Source organism: Lissotriton helveticus, chromosome 12 (genome assembly GCF_964261635.1).
Source record: "Lissotriton helveticus chromosome 12, aLisHel1.1, whole genome shotgun sequence".
Lineage (NCBI taxonomy): Eukaryota > Metazoa > Chordata > Amphibia > Caudata > Salamandridae > Lissotriton > Lissotriton helveticus.
In genome coordinates, this window is record NC_136073.1 from 42,851,143 (window position 1) to 42,877,074 (window position 25,932).

A 25,932-nucleotide genomic window follows, 5' to 3' on the forward strand; every position below is an offset into this window, starting at 1 on the left:
GGTTTCTTCTCTGCATTGCGCCTTCTTTGCGGGCTTGAGCACATTTCAAGTTGTTTTTTTAAAAATATAATGATTACACCAGAAAAGCTGCAAGGGGCAAGATTTATTTGGGGGGGGGAGGGGGAGACACCTTTCCTGCTCTGCTCAACATTGCTCATTATGAGCGATTCTCTCTGGCTGCCACTCTCCTGCACCGGGCCGAGCTAGTCCCCACTGGCCCGGCATTGCACCCACCATTTAGGTTTTCACCCGGGGCTGGCTGTTCCTGCCATCTGCTCCGTATATGGGGGGGGCCCCGTCCATCATCCAGGAGAGCTAGGCTTCGCCACCACTCCTCCCAGACACTGGGGTTCAGGTGCCCATGTGGGAGGAAGTACGAGTAATTTCCCCACTGGTCTGACTGCTCTAGAGCTAGTCTCCTATGCGACTGCCGCTATGCGTGTGCAAGTCACGCCACCAAAGACCCACATTCTCAGTAAGAGTACATTAGGCTCCATTAATAATTTTTCGGGTTAACCACAAATTCCCATTGTTGTATCTGCACTGCAGTAAAAATAAAGTAATTGTGTAACATTTACAAACAGGAGCCTAAGCAAATTTGAATGTATGTTTTAAAAGCATTATTGTTTCTAATGCAACCACCGCCACCTCAGATCTTTTATCTACCAGAGCTTTGACAAACACAGCATTATGGAATTTGCTAGTGGTGCTTTACTTATCGAGGTATTGTGAACAGTAAAACTGACACTGTAATGGTACTTAATAATCTTTGAAAATGGCACTTCAAACAGCATTGTTCTGAAGCGACCCAAAAGCTTTTGGAGCTTGTTTCAGCATAATCTAATTGGCAAAGAGATGGGGGGGAGCATGAGGGGACAGTTTCTCACAGGACAGAAAACAGCCACGTTAATCCAATTGTGGAGATTGATATGCAGGTATAACTGATTACATGATATTAGGTCATCTCAGTTCCTCACTAATATATGTACACAGAATATTTCTATAGGTGATGATTCGGCAAAAGCTATGTATATAGATATGTCCTTAATTTTTCAAACGCACTGTATAATCGTGTTAATCAGCTCTACGATTTGCTGAATGGCTAAATACTTATAAAGTCCCAAAGACGAAACCTATTGGCTATGCCAATGTTTGTTTTAATTGTCCTGTGTATCCACGTTTGGCCTTGTTAGAGTAAAGCTTAAGTACCTGTGTTCATGTGTAACACCTCACTCCAGAGTTTTATTATTGATGAAGAACCAGAGTGCTTCAAAACCTTACTGAGTCTATTTGAAGCATTTGAATAGGACAACAATGTCATGCCCTTCACTTTTCCCAAATTTGACTGGACTTTTGAGTTTTCTGTGGTATATATTATGGTACCCTTTCTCCTTGACTGCTCAACTCTTGCTATTCTGAGAATATTCTGTAAAAAAGGCAGTACTTGGTCATTCATTTGGTGTGCATTGGTATTGTAGTTTTAACAGCTATAGACAATCATATTAGACTGCCCCAGCTCCAAGAAAAGGCTTAATAAAATGATTTGGGATATAGAAGTTCTATTGCTGCTGCATCGTGACATTTTTCACTTGGTCTTATATTTGCTTCTGGCACTGACTCACTCCGCTCTAAATTCTCTTCTTTTGCAGGGTAACATGGACCAGGAGCGACTGAAGAAGCAGCAGGAGCTAGCAGCTGCAGCACTATATCAGCAGCTCCAGCACCAGCAGTATCTGCAGTTAATGAACAGGTTAGTTGTGGGTGTGGCTAAACAGTCCCTGTTTCCAGTGACCTTAAATTCTTTTCTGAATAGTGCGATTTAATTCACTTGTTAGTGCCATTCATTTCTAATATACCAGCAAGAGGGAATAGTTTACTTCATCTAGCATTTTTGTTTCTCAAACGCTTTACTTCCTGACTTCGTTTTTTGTAGATCCGAATTGCAGATTTAAAATTCTGATGCTTATGACCAATTTACTGTGTTGACTTTCGTCAACTTGGATTTGCTGGGCTGGTAGGAGCACATGCACTCCGTTTCAGATGTGTGTGTGAGCATTGCGGTTGTTGACTGTACAGTGGGTTCTCTGCAGCACTCTGTTGCTCACATTTCATTACAGCTCCGAGAATCCTAAGGAATCATTTGTCAACAGATGGGAGCACTTGCACCCAACACTGCCAACAGAAATTTGGTAGCTTGTGGCTTGGCTTTGGACGTGCCTTGTAAGCACGTTTGGGAAGATCTTTGCAGCACAGGAGTTCCTCAAAGCAATTTCAAATCGCCTGATGTTCTCTTAGCACCAGTATTGTGATTTGAGGGACAACTGAAGGCTGATGTTCTATTTATCTTGCCCATAAACCTTGATTGTGAGGTCTCTGTTGCTAAATTTGAACTTGTTATTCTCTGCCATTAGAATGGTGGGACTGCAACTGACAGTTCCTACCCTCCCAGGGAGAATTACATAAACCTATCAGGGTCCAGCTAGTCAGACACTGAAGCAATCTTTTACCACAAATGTTCCAAAGAGCATCAAGTAGGAGTACAAAATAGATCACACAACTCATGACACAAGGTGCATTTTCTTTGATTGGAAGTGGTCACTTGCTTGCCACAGTATCTAAAGATTCCTCCCCTATTAAAAAGGTGTGCCCAATGTCTGGTCAGTCATTCAATTCAAGCCAGTGCTGAAGGGGAACTGGATATTGCAGTGTCTACAAGAAGTAAAGTCCAACTTGGAAAGGAAAGACCCTTCTAAAAAGTCACTACATGCACTTCACAGCTTTCCATCCATTTCCATCGGAAAGGTTTGGCGCAGCAGCGGCCAAGGCAGCTGACTCCGGAGCGCAGGGCTCGTGGTTCGATCCCCAGCGCCGGAGGCAGATGAGCTCAGCATCATATGATTCCGGGCAGTACCTCACTTAATCGTCCCAACAGCCCCCAGCGCCTTGAGACCCATACGGATGATTAGTTTGAGCTTTACAAATACTAGGGTCCATCCAAATGCAAGAAAATCTTTGTGGGCAGGGTTAGAATCTAAAAAGAACACTCCTTGACTCTTGTATCCAATTTTACAGGTTTTAATGCAATGCACACACAACGTTCTCACTAGAGTCCCCAAAATAATACATACAGAACTAAGGATGGCACTAAAGAATAGTGTTGGTTCAGGGAAAATTTCAGCCCAGGGGTCGAATGGTATAAGGGTCTGAATATGCTACAGCAAGTCTCTATACTATGGGGTCTCTGCAAACAGCAAAGCTTTATTTAAAGCTATGCTAGTGGTTTGTCATATACTCTTCGGAGTGGTTGTTAGAACATTATATCTGATAGTAAACGGTTTTTGCGACCTGGTGTGACACTACTGGTTTGTGACTTGTTTAAAATGTTAATGTTTTGCTTTTCAGTATTTGAGGTAAAGTTGCTAAATCTTAATGCTGCCAATTGGAGCTGATGGTTGACTGCTTTTAATTTGGTCAACATATTACGTATACAAACCTTTCATTTCTTTGAAGTTGATCATGCTTTATTTTGTTGCTCCAGATCAATTTCTGATACTGGAACAAAGGTCATGTGCATGGATTAGTAAAGCTGTGCCACCCAGCCATTAGAGGCTTTTCTCAATTAACATATATGTTCGAGGCATGTGGGCTGCTGAATTTATATCTGCATAGATCGCCGCCTATTGTTGGGTCCGGATGATTGCATATTGTTGTCCTGGAAGAGTCTTCGAAGTATCACGAGATAGGTGGCTCCTCCCCTGGACTACAGTGCGCATGGGCATCCCCTCCATGCTCAGATTGTTTTTTTCCGCCATTGGGTTCGGATGTACTTTCTTAGCTCAAGTTCGGAATATATCTAAATTCTCTTTATCTGAAAGAAACAGGTTAGTATTAGATTCTTTACCTTCGAATATCCCCAGGCGTCAGTCTGGATCCGGAAACTTTTGCGTAGCAGTACCCCTGCGCGTCGGTAGGCGTCGTCTGCAGGCGGCTCCGCGTCCGTCGTCGGCGTCGTGCGCCGTGATGACGTCGCTGGAGTATATAGACGCCGCCTCCGCACGCTGACGTCAGTTCTTCTTTTTTCCGCGCCAGTTAGCGCAGATCCGAAGAGCAGTACTCCGGTCTTTGACCAAAGTTTTTGTATCTTTACTGTTACTCTTAAGGTGCCGGTAGGATGCCCGGTTTTAAGAATTGTGACGGCTGTGACCGCACGATGTCGGTCACGGACCATCACCGCCTCTGCCTCCGGCGCCTGGGCCCGGACCACGACGTGGACGCCTGCGTCGATTGCCGGGCCTGCTCCATACCCTGCGGTCCCTGGGCAGGGCGCGTCGCCCGAGGAGATAGAGGCGTTCCTCATGGCCATGAGGGCACTGTCTCCTCCGACGGGGCCTACGGCGCCTGCGGGCCCGGTGGTCCCGTCCGGGGGCCCTAGCGGTTCGGGTGCTTCTGCCTCGACGCCGTCGGGTGCTCCGGCCCCGACGTCGCCGACGGCTCCGGCCCCGGCGCCGCAGGGACCTTCAGGGTCGACGCCGGCTGGTCAACCGGCCTCTCCGGCGCCGATTCCATCGGGGCAACCCACGGCGCCGCCCCCGCGCGGCGCCGGGTCTCCGGCGCCGGCTCCGGGCGGCGCCGCCCCCATTCCCTCTCCGACTCCGGCCGCGGAGTCGAACCGGCGTCGCCCGACGCCGAGTCTGACGCCGATGGGGCCTGTTGACCCCGGGGAGCCGGTCTACATTGTTGACTCCGAATATGGTGAGGATGTAGATTGCGGAGAGGAGTGGGAGGGGTCTGAGTGTACCCTCTGACCCGCGAGTGTCAGTACGATGTGGACTGGATAGGTGACTTGGGTGACGCCAGTGGTCTGGATGACTCCCCCCAACCCTGGCTTTGTCTCGCCTCCTACTTTATTATTATAATTATTATTATTAAAAAAGCTTATAAAGCGCGTAGTCCCCCTGAGGTATCCCAGCGCTGAAAAATCCCTACAACTGTGGTTCCGGGCGAAGAACAGGGGGGGGGGGGGGGGGGGAGGAGTGAAGACAGTAGAATCAGGGAATGCGAACGTGGCATTTAAGGGAACAGGTGAGCTTTCAGCCGTTTCCTGAAGCGAAGGTAGCTCGGTTCTGTTCTCAGGTCACGGGGGAGAGCATTCCAGAGACGAGCGGTGTGGACCGCGAAGCGTCTTCCCCCCGTGCGAGCTTTCTTGAATCTGGGAAGGATGATGAAGTTCTCTTTATCCGATCGGAGAGATCTTGGGGCCTTATATGGTTTTATAAACTTCCTGAGAATCGGGGGGCCTAGGTTCTGCAGTAGTTTGTGCGCCAGGCAAAGAGCTTTGAATATTACTCGTTCCCTCACAGGGAGCCAGTGAAGGAGCTTCAGTGCAGGTTTGGCTGAGGCTCTGGCGGGGGTATCGGTCAGAATTCGTGCGGCGGCGTTTTGTATTCTCTGTAATTTATTCAGAGTTACTTCGGGGGCTCCCAGTTAGACGATGTTGCTATAGTCTAGCCTGGAAAGTATAAGTCCTTGGATGAGCAGTCTCTGCGACGTACGGGGAAGTAGGTGCAGGATCTTTCTCATTGATTTCAGTAACCCGAAGCAAGTACCGGCTACTCTTTTTGCTTGTGTAGTGAATGAGAGGTCGGATTCAATCCATACACCCAGGCTTTTTACTTCCTGTTTTGGGTCAGGGAGGGGGCCCAGACAGGGTGGCCAGATGTTCTGAGGGAGGGTGAGTCCTTTCTGACCCAGCAGGAGAATATCCGTCTTTGAGCCATTCAGTTTTAGGGCTGAGCTATTCATCCACCCTTGTATCTGCGTCAAACAATTGAATAAATCGGCAGGTTGTTGGCTAGGGTGGGAAAGGGAGACCACTAGCTGAGTGTCGTCCGTGTAGCTAACGATGCTCACTCCGAACGGGGTCACAACCTCCTCCAATGGGGACATATAGATGTTAAACAATGTGGGGCTCAGGGAGGAGCCCTGAGGGACCCCACATTGGAGGGGTGTTTCCGAGGAGCAGGTGTTATTTTCCCAAACTTGAAAGGATCGTTGGGCCAGAAAGGAGGAGAGCCAAGATAGAGCTGTGCCCTCCACTCCTACCCTCTTGAGCCGTTTGATCAGAAGTTGGTGGTTAACGGTATCAAAGGCCGCACCCAGGTCGAGGAGGATCACTGCCACTGATCCCCCTTCGTCCAAGAGTGCTCTGGCCTCCTCCACCGCCGCCAGGAGGGCGATGTCAGTGCCCTGTCCTGGACGGAACCCTGTCTGCGAATTTTTTAACAGCTTGTTAGATTCAAGATACTGGGAGAGTTTCTTGTTCACCAGTTTCTCCGCGATCTTGCTGGTCCCGGGGAGAAGGGAAATTGGTCGATAATTGGCCAGTTCCCCCGGGTCCAAGGAAGGTTTTTTTAAGAGTGCTTTGACAGCTGCCGCTTTCCAGCTAGTAGGGACGACTCCTTGTTGTAATGACACATTTATCAAGTGGGTGAGGGGAGGAATGATGACGGAGGCTACTTCCTTGAGGGTGCGTAGCGGGGCGGGGTCCCTGGGAGATCCGCTTTTGATGACTTTTAGCGTATCCTCAACTTCTTTGATGGTTACTTGCCCCCAAGAGGATAAGCGGGGGAAGATTGAAGTGTCGGGGGGGTCGTCACTCTCTCCAAGGTTGGTAGAGGGGATGGAGTCGAGGATTTTTTGAATCTTTGTTTGGAAAAAGCTGGCTAGCTGATGACATTTTTCCTGGTCTGCTATGGGGTCCGGGGGGCTGGTCGGGACGGAATCGGGGACTTTGAGAAGTTCTTTCAGGATGGTGAAAGTTTCTTTGCTAGAACAAACGGCCTTTTCAATTCTTTCCTGAAAGAATAGGCTTTTTGCTTTGCCGATAGAGGTTTTGTATTTTGCTAGGGAGGTCAGGTAAATATCCTTGTTAGAGATGGACCTTTCCTTCCTCCAAGAGCGTTCTGCTCTTTTACAGTCCTGCCGTAGCGCTTTAAGCACAGGTGTATACCAGGGGGCCGAGGGTATCCGTTTGGTGTGTTTAAGGATAGCGGTTTTAGGAAGAAGTGTGTCTAGAGAAGATGTGATCCAGGAGTTATACTGTTTATCCGCCGTCGTAGGATCGGGAGAGAGCGTCGGGATCGAATTAGCGAGGGCGGTGGCCCATTCAGATGGTAGGAGTTTATGCCAGCGCCTGTCCGTGACTTTAATTTTCACGGATTGGAGAGTAGCAGAAGGAGACTCCCATGAGATGGGGATTAAAAAGTGATCGGTCCATGGCAGTGGCAAAGGGGGCTTGGTGGTAACGGAGATGACGTTGGTGAGGACAGGATCTAAAAGGTGTCCCTTCTCGTGGGTGGGCTCCTTATTAACCAGACGCATGTTAAATGACAGGAGGTCAAGAAGCAGGTCGGAGGCATTCCGGTCGGTGGGATCTGTGAAGTGGAGGTTAAGATCACCAACGACGAGAAAGTTGGACACTAAGGAGGCTATTTGAGAGACCGCTTCAGTGACTGCATTGGGGAATTTCCCAAGGGGACCCGGGGGGGCGATAGATGAGAAGTCCCGAGAGGGCGTGCGCCGGGGATGTTTGGAGAGAAAAATGGCAGCTTTCAGAGTCTGCGATGTTAGCGTCATTAGTTCTACAGGTAAGATGTTGCCGGTAGATTATAGCCAGTCCGCCTCCTCTTCCCCTGGGTCTGTGCAGAGTGAGAATGAGGTAGCCTGGGGGAAGGGCGGTGACGATGTCGGAATCCGTACTGTCCGAGAGCCATGTTTCTGTAAAAAACAGTACATCTATGCCTTGATCTTGGATCAGCACATTAATTTCTAGTGCATGTTTGGGGAGGGAGCGACAGTTAAGGAGACCCATGTTCAACTGCGAGTTGGCTGCGGCTTGAGTGACTGGGTCACAGTGCTTGCAGTTAGAGAAGGGTTTCCCTACTTCGTGAATGTAACGACATCCTTGGCTTTTTTCAGGTCGGAGGTTCCGGAGCGCTTCTGCCGAGTATGAGAAGCGGATGAGGGGTACATCCGGCAGAGTCCCAGGGCCTGGGTCCGTCCGGCGAACGGCGCCCCCGCTGCGCTCGTCCGCTGCGCTTCCTGTGCATGCACATATTTAACCCAGAGGGGGGTGTGGCCTAAAATGGGCGTGGTCAGCGTGCACGCCTGGTCTGATGGCGGCCGCTGGGAATGATGAGAAGCGCGACAGCGTTAAGGTCGGCTGTGCGCTGAAGTGAGAGCAGATCCTGGCGGTGGTGCAAGGATTATAAGCACAGAGTGAGTGACACCACACAATTTATAAAATAAGCTTAGATTTTAATTTTTTTTAAATCAAACAGTTTCTCGAAATACAATAGTACCTCCAGCTCCCGGCTTTCCGCCTCAGGAACTGGGTAGGGAAATGTGGCTACGGAGGAGGGGGCAGCTTATTCAGTGGTGTTGAATAAGGGCTGTCAAGGCCTTACACCTTGAGCTCCCCGTCGCGGCCGTGAGGACTAACATCCTCACTGAGGTACTCAAACCGCAGTCTTGCCCACAGGAGCCACTGCTGCCGTTCAATGAGGCCTTAACTGACGTTCTTTTGGGCACGTGGTCCAGGCCCGCTTCAGGTTCGCCTGTTGATAGGAACGTGGCCAGACGCCACCGTCCGTGTACGGATGACCCAAAGTTCTTGTCCACCCATCCCACCCCTGAGAGCCTGGTGATCCAGGCCTCGACTTCCCAGACCGCATTCCCGTTGGCCCCGCCATGGTAAGAAGGTCTTTTCGTCCCTGAGTCTGGGACTGCGGTCTTGCAACACCGCGTGCCTCTTAGGCCGCTACACCCACTCTCTGTGGGATACGGTCGCGGAACTGCTGCCTGAATGCCCGCTGGAGGTACGGGCTAAGCTCGGCAAGGCTATGATTGAAGGCCGAGACGCAGCAAGATACTCCATAAGGTGTGGTCTTGATACGACCGACTCACTGGGCAGGGCGATGTCCACGACGGTGGCGATTCGTCGCCACGCCTGGCTGAGATCCGCCAATTTCTCTGCAGATGTCCAGACTGCATTGATGGACATGCCGTTTGATGGCAGTCGCCTGTTTGGCGACAAAGCGGACCACGCGCTGGAACGCTTCAAGGACTCCAGGGTCACGGGCAAGTCCTTGGGTCTCTCGACCCAGCGCCAGCAAACTGGTTCGTTTCGCTCCTTTCGTGGCCACGGAAGGGGCGGTCCCACACGTGCTGCCAGCCACGCGCCGCCACAGACTTCTCAACGCGGCGGCGGCCGTGGGAACCGCCGTGGTGGCGGTCGGGGACAGCGGCGAGGTCAGACCACACCTCCCCCCGCAGCATCCGCCTCTAAATCCTCCTAGTCCATGCTTTCAGGCCCATGTGACGCCGGTGGGCGGCAGGGTTCGCCATCACCTCTCCCACTGGCGCACAATAACATCGGACAGGTGGGTGCTGCAGCTCGTCCGAAGGGGCTACTCCCTCCCCTTCGAGACCACTCCTCCAGCCATGCCACCGCAGAACCACCGTGTGTCGGGGGACCACTTGACACTTCTGCAGGAGGAAGTTACGGCCCTGTTGGCCAAGGGGGCCATCGAGCGCGTTCCTGGGCCAGAAGTAGGATGTGGTTGCTATTCCCACTACTTTCTTGTACCCAAGAAGGACAAAGGGGGCCTACGTCCTATCTTGGACCTACGGAACGTCAACGGCTTCCTCCGGAAGGAGAAGTTCAAGATGTTGACATTGGCTCAGGTCTTGGCTGCTCTAGACCCGCAAGACTGGATGGTAGCGTTGGACTTGCAGGATGCGTATTTTCACATCCCCGTCCTGCCGGCCCACCGGCGTTACCTGCGGTTCACGGTAGGCCAGGAGCATTTTCAGTTTATCGTGCTCCCCTTCGGCCTTACCAGCGCCCCACGGGTGTTCACAAAGGTGATGGCGGTGGTCGCAGCCCATCTGCGCAGATCAGGGGTTTCAGTCTTCCCCTATCTAGACGACTGGCTGTTGAAGGCGGGCTCGCCCCAGACAGTCGTCCACCACCTTCAGATGACGGCGGACCTCCTGCATGGGCTGGGGTTTTCCATCAATGTGCCGAAATCACACCTGTGTCCCTCCCAAAAGCTCCTTTTCATCGGAGCGGTTCTCGACTCGGCGCAGTTTCGGGTCCATCCACCGGAATGGTGGGTCCAGGATATACAGGCTTTGATTCCCATCTTCCAGCCGTTATCCCGGGTTTCGGTCAGGTTGACGCTGCGGCTACTGGGGCTGATGGCTTCCTGCATCCTTCTGGTGCATCACGCCCGGTGGCGGATGCGGGCTCTGCAGTGGGACCTGAAGTTTCAGTGGGCCCAGCATCAGGGCAACTTGTCCGACCATGTCTTGATCTCGGAGGGCACTGCGAGACAACTGCAGTGGTGGCTTACGGACAGCGATTGGGTCAGAGGCAGACCCCTCTCCCTTCCCCAGCCGGAGCACGTTGTTGTGACGGACTCGTCCCTCCAGGGCTGGGGAGGCCACTTGGGAGAGGCAGAGATCAGAGGCATCTGGTCTCCGGCGGAGTCCCGGCTCCATATAAACCTGTTGGAGCTACGGGCGATTCGTCTAGCACTGAAGGCATTCCTCCCCTTTGTCAACGGGAGTGTAGTGCAGGTGTTCACGGACAACACCATCGCCATGTGGTACTGCAACAAACAGGGCGGGGTGGGGTCGTGGACCCTTTGCCGGGAGGCCCTGCATCTCTGGCAATGGCTGGAACGTCAGGGCGTGACTGACGGTTCAACACCTGGCCGGTTCTCTGAACGCCAGGGCGGACGAACTCAGCCGTCGGTGCTCGATGGATCACGAATGGCGTCTGAACTCTGACGTGGCGCAAGGCCTCTTTCTGCGATGGGGAGAGCCTTGGTTAGATCTATTCGCCACAGAAGAGAACGCGCAATGTCATCAGTTCTGCGCGTTGGAGTTTCCAAGACGGCACTCGCACGGCGACGCCTTTCGGCGCGAGTGGAGTTGCGGTCTGTTATACGCCTTTCCGCCTATACCACTTCTGCCCAGAGTGCTGAAGAAGATCAGGCGCGACCGGGCCCAAGTCGTCCTTGTGGCTCCGGACTGGGCTCGAAGGTACTGGTATCCCGAGCTACTCAGCATGTCGGTCGGTCCCCCGATCCGCCTGCCCCTTCAGGAGGACCTTCTGTCGCAGCAGCAGGGGACGGTCCTCCACCCGAACCTGTCCAGTCTCCACCTCCATGCGTGGAGATTGAGCGGCGACAGTTGAGGCCATTCGACTTGCCTCCTGAAGTCTGTGATGTGATTCTGGCAGCCAGGCGTCCCTCCACGAAGTCGGTATACGCCTGCCGGTGGAACAGATTTGTGGCATGGTGCACAGCAAAGGCTGTGGATCCTCTTTTCTGCCCCTCTTTCCGAGGTTCTCCTCTTCCTTCTCTCTCTTGCCCAGCAGGGCTCTGCTCTGGGCACTATCAAGGGATACCTTTCTGCCCTTTCGGCCTTTCTGAGGCTGCCTGATCAACCTTCTTTGTTCAAGTCCCTTATTGTAACAAGATTCTTGAAGGGCATAACACACATGTATCCACCTGTCCCGTTTGTGATGCCTCAGTGGGACTTGAACCTGGTTCTGACCTTCTTGATGTGTGCTCCCTTTGAGCCACTTCATTCCTGTCCTCTCCGTCTCCTGACTTTAAAGACGGCCTTCCTGGTTGCCATCACCTCTGCCAGGAGAGTGAGTGAGCTCCAGGCTCTTTCTGTCAAACCTCCCTTCCTGTCCGTTCATCCAGACAAGGTGGTTTTGAGAACTAGACCATCTTTCCTGCCCAAAGTTGTCTCTGCTTTTCACATCGGGCAGTCCATCACCCTCCCCTCCTTCTTCCCGCCTCCGCATCCTTCAGAGGATGAGGAGCGGCTCCATCGTCTGGACCCAAAACGTGCGCTTTCATTTTATATGGATCGCACACGCCAGTTCCGGGTGGATGACCAACTGTTTGTTGGCTACGTAGGTGCGAAGAAGGGACGGGCGGTACATAAACGGACCATCTCTCGGTGGGTCGTTCTGTGCATCAAAGCGTGCTACTCTTTGGCTCGGAAGGAGCCTCCTGTTGGGCTGCGGGCCCATTCCACTCGGGCCACGGCGGCTACTACTGCCCTGGGCCGGGGAGTCCCTTTGCAGGACATTTGCCAGGCGGCTCCGTGGGCCTCGCTGCACACTTTTGCGAGGCACTACTGCCTGGACAGTCAAGTCCGGAGGGATGGCTTCTTTGGCCGTTCGGTCCTCCAGGACTTCCTGGTGTAGGATTGTATCGGTTCGCAGACCCACCACCGGGGTTGGTATTGCTGGGGTATCTATTCTAAGGTAAGGAATCTAATACTAACCTGTTTCTTTCAGATGAACAAGTTACTTACCTTCGGTAACGATATATCTGTAAGAAACAGTAGTTAGTATTAGATTCCTTACCGCCCCGCCCATCCTCCCCGTTCTGCGAACTGATACCTAGGGTTAAGGACATCCCTTTCAGGGCCCTAGTTTCAAATGGCACCAGTGTGGTTCTCACATGGCTCTGCGTGTTCTGGCGCGGAAAAGCTATGTACAAAACTGACATCAGCGCGCGGAGGCGGCGTCTATATACTCCAGCGACGTCATCACGACGCCGACGACGGACGCGGAGCCGCAGGAGACGCCTGCAGACGACGCCTACCGACGCTCAGGGGTACTGCTACGCAAAAGTTTCCGGATCCAGACTGACGCCTGGGGATATTCTAAGGTAAGGAATCTAATACTAACTACTGTTTCTTACAGATATATCGTTACCGAAGGTAAGTAACTTGTTCTACAGCTCCACTTGTCGAACATTACACCAAATTGGCTCATCTCCCTACTGAAATGAAATGGTTTGTCATTGAGGTTGTAAAAGGTACGAAGAGAAGACAAAATGTGGATAAGCTACTGACCCAAAAGGAGAACAAATGGATTTGTTTTGCAATACGGTTAGTAATGGATTGAATGCCTTAATTGAGTGGCATACCTTGGCTGTTTTAAAGTAACCATCGTGCTTTTGATGCCATTGGTTTGTATCTGGTAAATTTTGATGTTTTTTACACTCGGCTGAGTGTCAGCATATCATAATGACTCTTTGGCTGGCTTAGCCATTTTGTATATATTATGTATAATTTGTTTTGGTTTTGACAAATTTTGTTTAGGTAGTATGGTAACTTAGGCATTTTACGTTTATGACTGGGTCGAGCATTAATAAACCCCTCTGCACTCATTTTGTCTATTGCAGTGACTTGACTGCCATTGGGACCCATTCCAATATGGCCGCCATTTCCAGTGTTTCTGTATTTTTATTGCATTGAATGGTGTATTTCATTGGTATAATAGCCTTGGATAATGGGAGACACAATATAGTTCCTTCCCGTTATACACAGTCTTTAGATTAGTCCCTTTTGTGCAGTGTTTCGCTGCATTCAACACTGTTTTTCCTCCTTTCCAATATGGCCACCTCGGTTTCCGGGTGTATGACGTCATCTGTTTCTCGGCGTTTGCATTAAGCGGTACGCCGGTCTTCCTGACGGATTCCCTGAGTGTTGTCCGGGGATATCGGGACTGAAAACTGCCGGTCTCCTGACCGCTTAAGTAAGTGTTATGCTGGTTCATGTAACTGATTAATTAATTTTGTAGCCTCGAAGCTTTATATTCGCGAGACTAATGTGTGGTCATTTTATTTGTAGGACCCTTGGTGGCTTTTCTCGACGTGAGTGTTCCTTTCGTTTTTTCTGTTTCTATGACGGAGTTATGTATGTTATGTGAGGTGTCATTCATGATACAATTTTGTTATGTTGTAGATGACCTGTCTGGCTTGTCTTCTTGTAAGTATAAAATATCAGCAAGTTATGTGCTGATACCAATTTGGTTCATGTTTAGTACATGGTTTTGTCGATGTTAGGTATATTGTTTTGTCGTCTCTTTTTGGAATAGATGGTGATTGTGTCTAATTTTTTAGACATGTGAGTAACATTCATGTTCATGTTCATGTTTGTTGCACGGGGTTATTAGGTTTTTATTAGGTTTTCATTACTCTTTAATAATGAGTTACTCTAGTGTTTATTTGGAGTTTGTGGTTGCACTAGAGGTTGTCCTTACACTGATTATAGTTTGTGGTGTTAAGGCCTGGGTCTATTTGTTTTCCTTGTGGTGCGAGCCCTTCACATTACTCTCTTCTGTATCGTAGGGTATGATTTTGATATAATTATATTGTTGTCATTCTTGTAACAGATGTTATTGTGCAACTGTTCTGTCCTGATGATGGTCCCAAGGATCAATTAGACCAACGGGGGATCGAAACGTCGACGCATTACGCCGTTTTTGCATAAATATCAAATCTATTGATGTCTAAATTCACCTAATGTCCTGTGTTCACGTAAATATGGTTTAACCCCTTCCACGCTCATGACGAGCTGGGCTCGTCATGCAGTAGCCTCCTGCTACGCTGATGACGAGCCCAGCTCGTCATGAATAATGGGGTTCATGGAGTTCCAGCACAGGAGAAAAATCCCCATAGCATTCAAGGTGTTAATCAACTGTCCATATTATATGCGAAAGGTGTTTTCTTTACTACCATTGAATTTGTATCTATTATAACTGATTGGTAGTATTCTGTTGCCAGACTTTTATTTATGAAGAAAAGCCAATATGTGTACTAAGGATTAAAATCTATTTTTGACACAATAGTAGTGTCTTGCATGCAAACCCTATGATTTCAATGAATTAAGTGTTCATATTTATGGCACCATTTGAATAAGTGAATGTATATTTGAATGTTTCCTTCCTGGATATTTTGTTTTTGTTATTAACAATACCCAGTCCCGGGGGGATTATTGGGTGGCTCTGTTCTATTACTGATTCCTGTGAAGCGGCGCCGGGGACAGCGGAACGACAGTTTGTGACCGAGCTCGTGGGGACCCGAGGGGGCAAACCTAGACCACGGTACTATCCAAGCGGATACACACCAGGATCGGGATAGACCGCTCCAGAAGTAATAGGTGGGCTGCCAGACGGGGCGTAGCAGGTGAACAGTGGACACAATGAGTGGTGTGTTCCCTCCATCATCTCGGGGGCCCTTTCAAGGGTAATAATGAAACCTAAGTCCACCACCATGCAAACTAATACAATTGACAAATATATGGCATTGGCAGGAGGAACGGAGGCTTCCCCCTCTGAGTGGTCGGCCAACGCGGTGGAACTATCCGTGGCCTCCATCATGCAGGCCATACAGACTTTGGGTACGATGTTGGAGGCTAAAATTGATAGTTACTATTGAAATGGCTCTTCAGCGGGCGGACCTGAATAATGTGGGAAGTTGGCCTGGTATATGCTGTTCACTATTCTAGTGAGCACCTTGCACCAGTCCAAACAACCCTTATGGTGATGGTTGTAAAGTCAACCTTATAGACCAGCTATCCTAGTGGTAACATGGACAAAGCAGTCATAGGATAAACTCAAGAGGGCATGTGAAGCCAGCTGTTTTACCATATGTTACCCCTTTAATACCAAGTGAAAGGACACCACACAGGTTGTATATCAAAATATATATGTATTTATTTCTAACACAATCCTCTGAACTCTTTGAGGTCAGAGGCACACGCACATAACAAGATACTCAATTATAATACAATAAGTTGCACAAAATACAGTAATTCCCTAGGGGCACTTCGAACCATATACTAAAATAGTGGTATAAGAACCACGTCACGAACAAAGGATAGGGAGCAGGAGGCCCATGTAGGAAGGTGGATATCTGACTATGGTTACCCCAACTTTTTTTCCTGGTGTTTTGCTGGTTTTTGACTTAGTTGGCCTGGGATCCTGCTATTCAGGACCCCAGGCTTCCTGCTCTCTGTTAAAATGGACTCCATGTACCTTGGGTAAATATCCAATTGGATACTGGGTCACCTTATCAGTCCCTGTACAGTGTACCTTAGGTACCCAGGGCATAGGTGCACTCAGGGCCTACCAGGGGCTGCAGCATGTATTATGACACCCCTGGCTGGCCATCCAAATCTGACACAACTGGCTGCACGACAGCTGGGGCAAGGTGGTGTAATCACCCTTTGCTTTAGATATAGTATTCCTATATCTAACCCTAAAATGGACACATATATTCCTATCAGTCAATCCTATGGCAGGCCTTATCAATCCTGAAGGCAGAGTGCTTGGAATTATGTGAGATGGTGCTCTGGCATGAGCTGAGCCCGTTTGCAGCTTGCGGAACCAAGTCCTTATAGCTGGTCCATGATAACGCTATACCATATACTCTTAAGTGCATTATGAACCTCGCGGTCAAATGCTAACTTTGGCATAGCATTATCAAAACATGTCGAGTAAGGTGTCATACGAATTGGAATACTAACCCCTCGCCAATTCTGGCGACGGGGTTAGCATTCCACCCTTCTAGAGGGGCACGACATGTATGTAACTGTGAACCCCGGTTAAAGTTAACTCAAGCCTCAGCATCACAAAATGGATGCTGCCACCACAGACACAATTCTGACCTCCTGCTGCTGGGAGTCCTTCCAGCGAGGGAGGCCTGGACAAAGGGTTTCCTGTCGAGGCGGGGCCAGCACCATCCCAGACAGGATTGTGTGTATCCCAGTTAGGCAGGGCTGAGAGGAAGGTGACTGCAAGTGGCACCCCGGTGCTCACTGTGCATATGCCGGCTCAAACCAGTTCCAGGGGCACACCAGCCCCTGAGCTGGGGAGAAACCGGACAAAGGAGAGGGGTGTAACCACCCCCCTCCTGGTCCCACCCATGGGCAAGACCTAGTCGCGTGCCAGCCCCTTTTCTTAGAATAAAGGTAGGAGCTGGCACCCTTCCCAAATTGGATAATCTTGAAACTTGAACTACTTTCCACGAAAGGAACTCTTGTCATTCTCTGAAGACTCTCCCTTGTGGCTAAGGAGTAGCCACCCTGCACCAGCAGGCACCATCTAAGCGCTTGCGGTTTGCTGCACGTCCATCCTCCGGATCAAGACAACCCAGCTCGACGAGACCCGGATTCCCTGCCATCTCTGACCTCTACCTGCATCATCAGCCCAGCTGAGATTCGTGGGTGCGACGAGACCTGTGGGACCGGCTATCTTCAAGACCTGCACGACGCTTAACCAGCACGACCGCCGAGGGATCCTCGAGTGGGTGCACTGGGGTTTGAGAAGCCCCAACCCTGAGCAGCTCCAGCCCCCCAGCATCCACGAGATCTGCGTTGGGCCCTTCTGCTTCTTTGCTGCTTACCACGTTGTCCGGTCACTTGCCCGTTGGCTAGTGGCCCCCCTGACTACGTACAACGACGTTTTCACAGCTGGTCTAGGTCCTCTAGACTGGCCCTTGCTCCTTGTCCTTGTGCCTTTGCCAAGGTTTGTTGCTCCAATCTTGGATCCAGCATTGCCGACAGCAGACACCATCGTGGGACAGCTCGCACCTCCAGCCTGGACGCCGACAACGCCTCCTGGCCCGTGTGACTGCAGAGTCCAGCGTCACCCACTCACCTGATAGCGGTGACTTCATCCGGTGCCATCCTGGTGCCCACACAATCACTGGCTAGTGATTGAGAACTGAGTCCCCTCTGCTTTCAGGTCGTCTCCTTCACTGATCCAGCCTTGGATCACACCGAACATCTTCACTGGTCGCCTGCCAGCAACATCTTCTTTCAGGCTCCATAGACTAAAACGAGGATTCCCGACGTCATTTGAACCCTATGCAGCCGCAGCCCCTGGGCTAGGTAACACGAGCATTTCGGTGCTCCAGCACAGGTTCACTATCCTAGTGTCCAGATCCTTTTTCGTTTTTAGTCTACCTAGTCGGATTCGTCCCGAAACAGTAACTTTAGAACTACTAGCATCCATAGACGTTGTCCCGCATCCCGCGTAAGAGTTCCTACTCTGCACCCGGGTTCCCTAGGCCTCCTGCTCCTAACCTGAGGGTTCAGTAAGGTAGTCCTAGCGGTCCTGAAGCCTCTGGATCGTGTTACTTACCTGCTAGTATTTCGCATTCCACTTTTAGAGTGTATGGTTTTTCGTGCCCCTCGGGCATTTGTGTAAATTGTGTAACTTGCAGTATTTTCGTAAGAGTTTTGTATTGTGCTTAGCTCCCTGACTCATAAAGAGTTCAGGGTAGTCTTGTTATTAATAAATATCCTTTATTTTTATAACAACTTGTGTGGTGTCCTTTCACTTGGTGTTCAAGTGGTATATGTGACGGTAAAACAGCTGGCTTAACACGCCCTCTAGAGTTTAGCCTGAAGACTGCTCTTGTCCACGCTACTAGGATAGCTGGTCTAATAAGGTTGACTTACAACCAATCATCAATAAGGGTTGTTTGGAATGATACAGAGTGATCACTAGAATAGTGAGCACTATATATCAAGCCAACTTCTCACAGCCCACGGGATGCGCGTGCAGTGTCTTTACACGCACGCAAGTCACCATAGAGTTGGAATTGTAACGAAAGAATTGGAAACTAGTTCTTTTAGGTCACGTCCGGATGGACAAGGAGAAAGCTACTTGAAAGTTAGACACTAGGATAGTAAATACCCACAGGAGCACCGAAGTACTCGCGTTACCTCACCCACAGGAAGCGGGTGCATAGGTGTCAGTGTGTCTAGTTTCGTCGCTGAATCCTATGGAGCCTTGAAGAAAGATGCTGCAGGCGACCAGGAGGGAAGTGTCCGGGTGGATCCAAGGGCGGATCGAGGATGAAGAGTAACTGAAAGCAGAGGGGACAGAGACCTTAGCCAGTGACCAGGAAGGAACCAGGCGATGTCGCAAAGCAATCAGGTGATGTCGTGAAGCTTTACGAAAATATTGAACATTGTATTTGACCTTTTTAATCCACGCACTGTTTTGTGAAAATCTTTGTTTATTTTAAAATCCTACTCTGTTTCCCCTCCACTCACCTCACCAGTAGTCCTCTAGGGGCTCATCCTCGCTTCCAGAGGCCGAATTTGGGCTCTCACTGGTCGCGGGCTCTCACCCCCCAGGCGCACTCTGACAGGCACCATCTTGGGAGGAGGTTGAGGCTGAGGTTGGCGGGCTAGTGCTGCGGGCGATATCGGCCCGGCACTATATAATGAACAACGCTTCCCGTCCGTGCAACGGGTGCGCCGATGGCGCGCCGGAGGCAAGCCCGTCTGCGCCCAACTGGGCCAAGGGCCAGAAACTGTCCGTTTCCCCTAAAAGCCCCATCACTTTCTCACGTGAGGCTCTCCTTCAATTAAGACCTAGGAAAAATCCGATATGCCACTTCCTACATGGGCTAGACGGCCCATTTACTAAGTGTGGACGTTGTACCCATTTCCTACAGGGAGAACTCGGAGGCAGATATGTCAGTGTGCTCCCTCATGAATATCTCATCCCATCTCAGAATAGGCTCATCGGCAAAGGAGGTGGGCTAGCCATAATTTATAGAAACCACCTCACCTGTAGGATGTCGGACAGCGGTATCGCCGACTGTGAGAGCTCCTACTTCACCATACAACTTTCCCCTACTAAATCCTTATCAGGTCTACTGGTTTACCGCCCCCCGGGCAGTCCAGGACACTTTGGTAGTTCTCTACTAGAAACAGTTATTGCCTCTCCCTCTATCGCGGCTAATTTTATTTTATTAGGAGACTTACATTTTTATTTTAGTGATCCCCATGACAAAGTGGCAGCTGAACTTCAGCTTGACCTCAAATCTTACGATCTTGGACTCATTAAAAGACGCCACTCACATTAAAGGACACCTGTTGGACCCCATTTTTTCCAACATTCCTCTCCTGAAAGCCCGCCCCCCTGTTCCTCAACCATGGTCCGATCACTTCTTGGTTCTGCTCGCCTGGCAAGTCGGCCCTGTCACTTCTCTAGCCCCAGTCTCTCGCACTTTGGAAAGAGCCTGGGCCATGCTCCCCCTAGAGAACTGGACTCTTAGACTGGAGCAGACTGCCCCCTTACCCAACCCTGATCCTGTGGTGGCCGACAATAACTTCACAAATTGGCTTGATAGCTCACTCGACTTTGTCCTTCGAGGAAAGAAGTCGATAAGAAGAGTAGAGTTTTTAAATCTCCCTGGTACTCCTCTGAACTCAGACACCAAAGCAAAGGCTGTAAAAAACTAGAGCGTGCCTGGAGGAAAGACTGGGCCAGCCATAACAAAGCTGCCTATCGCTCAGCCATCAGATCCTATAAAGCTTCACTCAAGACTGCCCAGGCGGCGTTCTATGATGAGAAAATTAGAACCTCTGCCAACTCCTCGAGAGAAACTTTTCGGATTGTGAGGGAGCTCCTGAAGGTTCCTAACCCCCCGCCAGTCCCGGACATCTCAGGGGTCAAATGTAATCAGCTTGCGGACTTTTTTGATAGTAAAATTCAAAACATCTTAAAAACCCTGCCCCAAACGGACTGCACTTCCGATCCTGACAGTCCTATGCCCCTCCCATCTGGCCCCCATTTGGATTCTTTTGCTCCAGTCTCTGGGGAAGAATTTCAAAAAGTCCTGGCTGCGATGAAAAGTGGTTCTCCTAGCCACCTCGCCCCTATGTACATTCTTAAACGCATCACATCCATCATTTCTCCCCTGGCCACTGACTTAATTAATGCCTCTCTCTGTCAAGGCATTGTCCCCCCCTAGCTGGAAAGAAGCCATTGTAAAAGCACTATTAAAAAAGCCTCAGTTGGACCCCTCCGATTTGACCAACTTTCAGCCCATTTCGCTGCTACATGGACTCGGCAAAATTGCAGAGAAAATGGTCAACCAGCAACTGTCATCCTACCTGGAAACCAACGAGCTATTGCGTAGCTCTTAAACAGGCTTCTGCCCAGGCCAGGGCACAGACACTGCCCTAATAGCAGTCATCGAGGAGGCGAGGTGTATCTTGGATTCAGGAGGATCAGCAGTTGTGATCCTCCTGGATCTAAGTGCAGCATTTGATACGGTTAACCACCGCATCTTAATTCAGCGCCTCTCTAATATGGGAGTCACGGGCTCAGCCCTGTTATGGTTAACATCGTTCTTAAATAATCGGTCTTTCCAGGTTTGGGAAGGCAGCGCTCGGTCCAACTCAATCCCCCTCCAGTGTGGTGTACCGCAGGGCTCCTCGCTGAGCCCTACCCTGTTCAGCGTGTACATGTCCCCACTGGAAGACGTGGTCACTCCGTTGGGGATTAAAGTAGTAACCTAAGCGGATGACACACAACACGTCGTCTCGCTCACTCAACTGGACCAGTGCCCTGGAAACCTTCTCTCCTAGATACATGCCTGGATGAATGAATCCCTTTTGAAACTAAATGGAGCCAAAACCGAGGTTATGGTCCTAGGACATAAGTCGACATCCTTATCTGACTCCATTTGGCCTGCACGCTTAGGGGTTTGGCTCGAATAAGACCTTTCACTTAAAGCTCAAGCCAAAAAAACGGCTGGCATATGCTTTGGCCTACTTCGCTCAGCCCGAAAAGTCCTCCCCATTCAAGGAAGCTTCCCATTCAAGGATTAATTCTTTCAAGGCTGGATTACAGTAACGCCATCTATCTGGGCTTATCCAAAATTCTGCAGCTAGGCTACTCAAGTTCATCTGCACGTTCCTCAGCCAGACCCGCCCTCCATTGGTTGCCTTTTCGTGAGAGGATAAAGTTCAAAACCTTGTGTATTGTCCATAAATCCCAACAGGGTAAGGGACCGCCAATTCTGAGAGGTTTAGTGTGTCCCTACAAAGCCAACAGGACCCTCCGCTCTGACCATGGGCGTCTGGCTAAAGTCCCCAGAGTGAAAAGGGCGCGATCAGGAGGCCGTTGCTTCTCTGTTAACGCAGCGACTCTGTGGAACTCACTCCTGCTCTTGTTGCGTACTGAACCGAGCTACCTGCGGTTTCGTAAGCTTCTTAAAACCTTCCTCTTCCCACCGGGCCCCTAACTCTGCACTTCCTCCTCAGTAATCATTGCTCTATAGCGCTGGGACGCCTCCGGGTAACCACGCGCTTTACAAATCTACTACCATTTCATTCCATTCCTTGTCTCTGCAGCCACGTGGACCAGGAGGTGTCGACGACAACCAGGAGCTGGATACCAACTGTCCCACGAAGGCTCTCGCTGTCGGCGGTGCCGGCTTTCGGATTGGAGTCAACAAGCCTTGGCAAAGGCAACCCACGCAGGAATCGAAGATGGCTTCTGGATCCGACCAGCGAGATCTGATGGGCTTCTCCTTTTCAGGGAAGCAGGGGCCAGTCTGGAGAAACCAGACCAGCGGTGTAAATTCAAAGGTTCGTCGTCACAGAGGCCACTAGCCAACGGGCAAGTGACCGGACAGACACGTCAAGCAGGAAAATGCAGAAGGGCCCCACGCAGAACTCGTGGAGGGCTGATCTTCGGTGCAGTTGGTGCTCAGGGCTGAGGCTTCTCAATCCCCAATGCACAACTTCGAGGGTGCCTCAAAAGTTGCACGGAAAGCAATTGGCTGGCTTTCCAAGATGGCCGGTCCCACGTCTCTCGTCGCCTCCACGGGTCTCAGCTCTGCTGTGACTGTGGATCGGGCTGTTGGAAGTCTGGAAGTCCAGGTCTTGTCAGGGTTTGTGCTCGGGCTCCGGCGGGAGCGTCGACAAAGCAAACCTTTGATCGTTTGGTGGTGCCTGCTTGCACAGGGTGGTCACTCCTTGACCACAAGGGAGATTCTTCAGTCTTCTAGTTGCAGTAGAATGTCGAAGGTCCAGAGTTTCATTTCAAGTTTCAGTCAGGATAATTCTAAAGCCTTGGGACTCAGCTCCTGCCTATATACCAAATTTAGGGGCTGGATTACCTGCTAGGTCCCTCCTATGGGTGGGACCAGGGAAGGGGGTGGTTACACCCCTTTCCCTTTGTCCAGTTTCGCGCCAGAGCTGGGGCTGGAGTGCCCCAGCATCTGTTTGAACTGGACTATGCATGGGATACCTTGGGTGCCCCAGGCAGTGTCTCATTTCATTCCGCCCTCCCTGCCCAAATACACTATAGCCTGTCTGGGGTGGTGCTAGCACCTCCCAAGACAGGAAACCTATTGTCCAAGCCTCCCTCGCTGGAAGGGCTCCCAGCAGCAGGAGGTCAGAATGGTGTCTGTGGCAGCAGCATCCATTTTGTGATGCTGAGGCTCCGGTTAACTTTAACCGGGATTAGTAGGAACAACATGTCTTCTCCCTCTAGAAGGGTGGAATGCCACCCCCGTCGCCAAAACGGGCGAGGGGGTAGTATTCCAAAGCGTATGACACCTTGCACTACATGTTTTGATAAAGCCAAACCAAAGTTAGCAAAAACCGCGAGGATTATAATGCACTTAAGAGTATATGGTATGGCTATATCATAGAACAGCTATAAGGACATGGTTCCGAAAGCTTCAGACAGGCTCAGCTCATGCTAGAGCCTCATCTCACATAAAACTAAGCACTCTGCCTCCAGGATTGTTAAGGCCTGCCATAGGAGTGACTTATAGATGCATATGTGTCTATATATAATTGTAGGTATAGGACTACTATACCCAAGCAAGGGGTGATTACACGACCTTGCCCTAGCTGAGTGATCAGCCAGTTGTCTGTTTGGATGGCCAGCCAGGGGTGGCAAAAGATATGCTGCAGCCCCTGGTAGGCCTTGGGTGCACCTATGCCCTGGGTACCTATGGTACACTGTACAGGGACTCATAAGAGTGACACAACATCCACTTAAGTATGTACCTAAAGTACATGGAGTCCATTTTACAGAGAGAGCAGATAGCCTGTAGCCCTGATTAGCAGGAACCCAGGCCAACTAAGTCGAAAACCAGCTAAACACAAGGCAAAAAATCTGGGGTAACCATAGTCCGGTATCCACCTGCCTGCAAGTAAGTCCTCAGAGAAGGCCACTCAGAACGCCGCGTCTATTACTGAGCTTCAACGCACCACCAAAGTATTGAAAGAACAGGTCCAGCAGTTGACCCACCAGCAGAAGCAAACAGCTGCCAGACTGGAGGACCAGGAAGCAAGGGCCCGCAGGAATAATATTAGAGTGGTGGGAGTGCCGGAGAAAATGGAAGGGCAGAGTGTTGACCTGTTCCTGGAGGACATTATCTTGAACCGCCTTAAGCCTAAAAGACTCCAAGTTTTTTTGTCATTGAAAGAGCGCATAGGGCACCGGTTCCTCCACCACGTCCCGGCACTCCCCCGAGAACGATGATTGCCTGGATCCTTAACTATAGGGACCGGGACGCCATCTTGCAGGCCGCTCGACAACATGGAGACCTCCGGATATACACCGCGACCATCCGATTTTTTTTCACGATTTTACCCTCAAGGTCCAACAGGAGCGCCGTGAGTTTGATGGAGTCAAGAGGGAACTTAGGGATCGTGGCATTAATTGTATGATCTTCCCGGCGCGTCTCAAGCTTCTTTCACATGGGAAATCCTTTTTCTTCACGTCCCTGGTGGACGTTCACCCCTGGCTGGAGGAGAAAGCAAAGCCACCCGAATGTCCACGGCCGGGAGACAGCTGGAGGAATACTTCAGTGCGTTCTCCAACCTCTTCCACGGCTGGGAGACAGAGGGAGCGACGGCTGCGAGGCGAACCTCGTGCGCCTGATGGGTCCAGGTCGCGTCATCTCTGGGACTTTGTGCATGCGATGGGTTTGGTGGACCTATGGAGGGCGCATAACCCCCACCTTAGACAATACACGCCTATCTCTGCGGCGTATGGCTCGGGATCCAGTATCGATTACGTCTTTACGCAGGTGGGTCACATGGGCATCTTTTACAATAGTTGTCATAAAGCCAGAGGTATATCTGATCACTGCCCGGTGGGAGTACAGCTAGGGGGTCTACTCCCCCCTGGCTGGATGTATTCCTGTTTAAGGACCAGGAGTTTCAGGAACAATTCAGGGAGCGAGTGGACCAATATTTTGAGGATAATGTGGGTTCTGTTAGATCTCAGTGTACTCTCTGGGAGGCTTATAAGACTGTGGCCAGGGATTTTGTGCAGGCAGAGATGGAGAAATGCCGAAAGGGAAAACATGCACTAATTGATAGACTTGGAGTGCGCTAGGGGGGGGAAACACAGGAGCAGGAACTAAGTCAAAAGCTGCGACTCAAAGGAAAAGATCTGAAGGACGTGATGTCCGACCAGGCGAAATCGCGTGCTATTGGCACGCAGCGGCGTGTTTATGACTTAGGGGATAAAGCTAATATGATAGCCTGGCTTGAGAAGCGTGACAGAGACCATAATTGGGTGCCTGGGATCCGAACATTAGACGGGACTACAAGAGACACAGGTGTAGGCATAGCAGAGGCGTTTGCGCATTACTATGAGGCTATCTATCAGCTGCACACTGATAGGCTGGAATGGGAGTGTGATGAATTTTTGCGTGACATCCATCTGCCTGTGCTGGATCCTGAAGATAGGGATATCCTGGATCCTGAAGATAGGGATATCCTGGAGTCAGACATCACGGTGGAGGAGGTAGAGGCTGCCATGGGAGATTTGCAGGCAGGGAAGGCGCCGGGTCCCAATGGGTTTCCAGCGGAGGCGTTAGGGTGTGTGTCGGGAAGGGTTGCTCCCCACATGTTAAAGATGTTTAATGAGGCCAAACAGGAAGGGCTACTCCCGAAGGATCTTAGATCTGCAACAATAGTGGTGATACATAAGCCTTGTAAACTGCAGGATTTGTGCAGCTCCTACAGGCCCATCTCACTCCTTAACTATGAAACCAAGGTCCTTGGCAAAATCCTAGCCAACAGACTGGGGGCGGTCATTCAATCCTTGATCTACCCGGATCAATCGGGCTTTATGCCGCACAGAAACACGAGGCTTAACCTATGATGCTTGTTTGGGGTGCTTCAAACAGTGTATAGCCGCCCGAATGTACCGGCGGCCCTACTGTCACTGGATGCCCATATGGCCTTTGGCAGTATGGAATGGCAATA

General features: G+C 50.5%; 1 protein-coding gene across 1 annotated transcript in view; it reads left to right on the forward strand.

Moving 5' to 3' along the window:
• The window catches only part of GIGYF1 (GRB10 interacting GYF protein 1), a 1,662,840-nt gene that overhangs the window by 968,044 nt on the left and 668,864 nt on the right, over nucleotides 1-25,932 (forward strand). Inside the window, exon 17 of the mRNA XM_078668650.1 lies at nucleotides 1,650-1,750. Coding sequence (XP_078524776.1) covers nucleotides 1,650-1,750 — 101 coding nt within the window. The remainder of the gene's footprint in view (nucleotides 1-1,649; nucleotides 1,751-25,932) is intronic.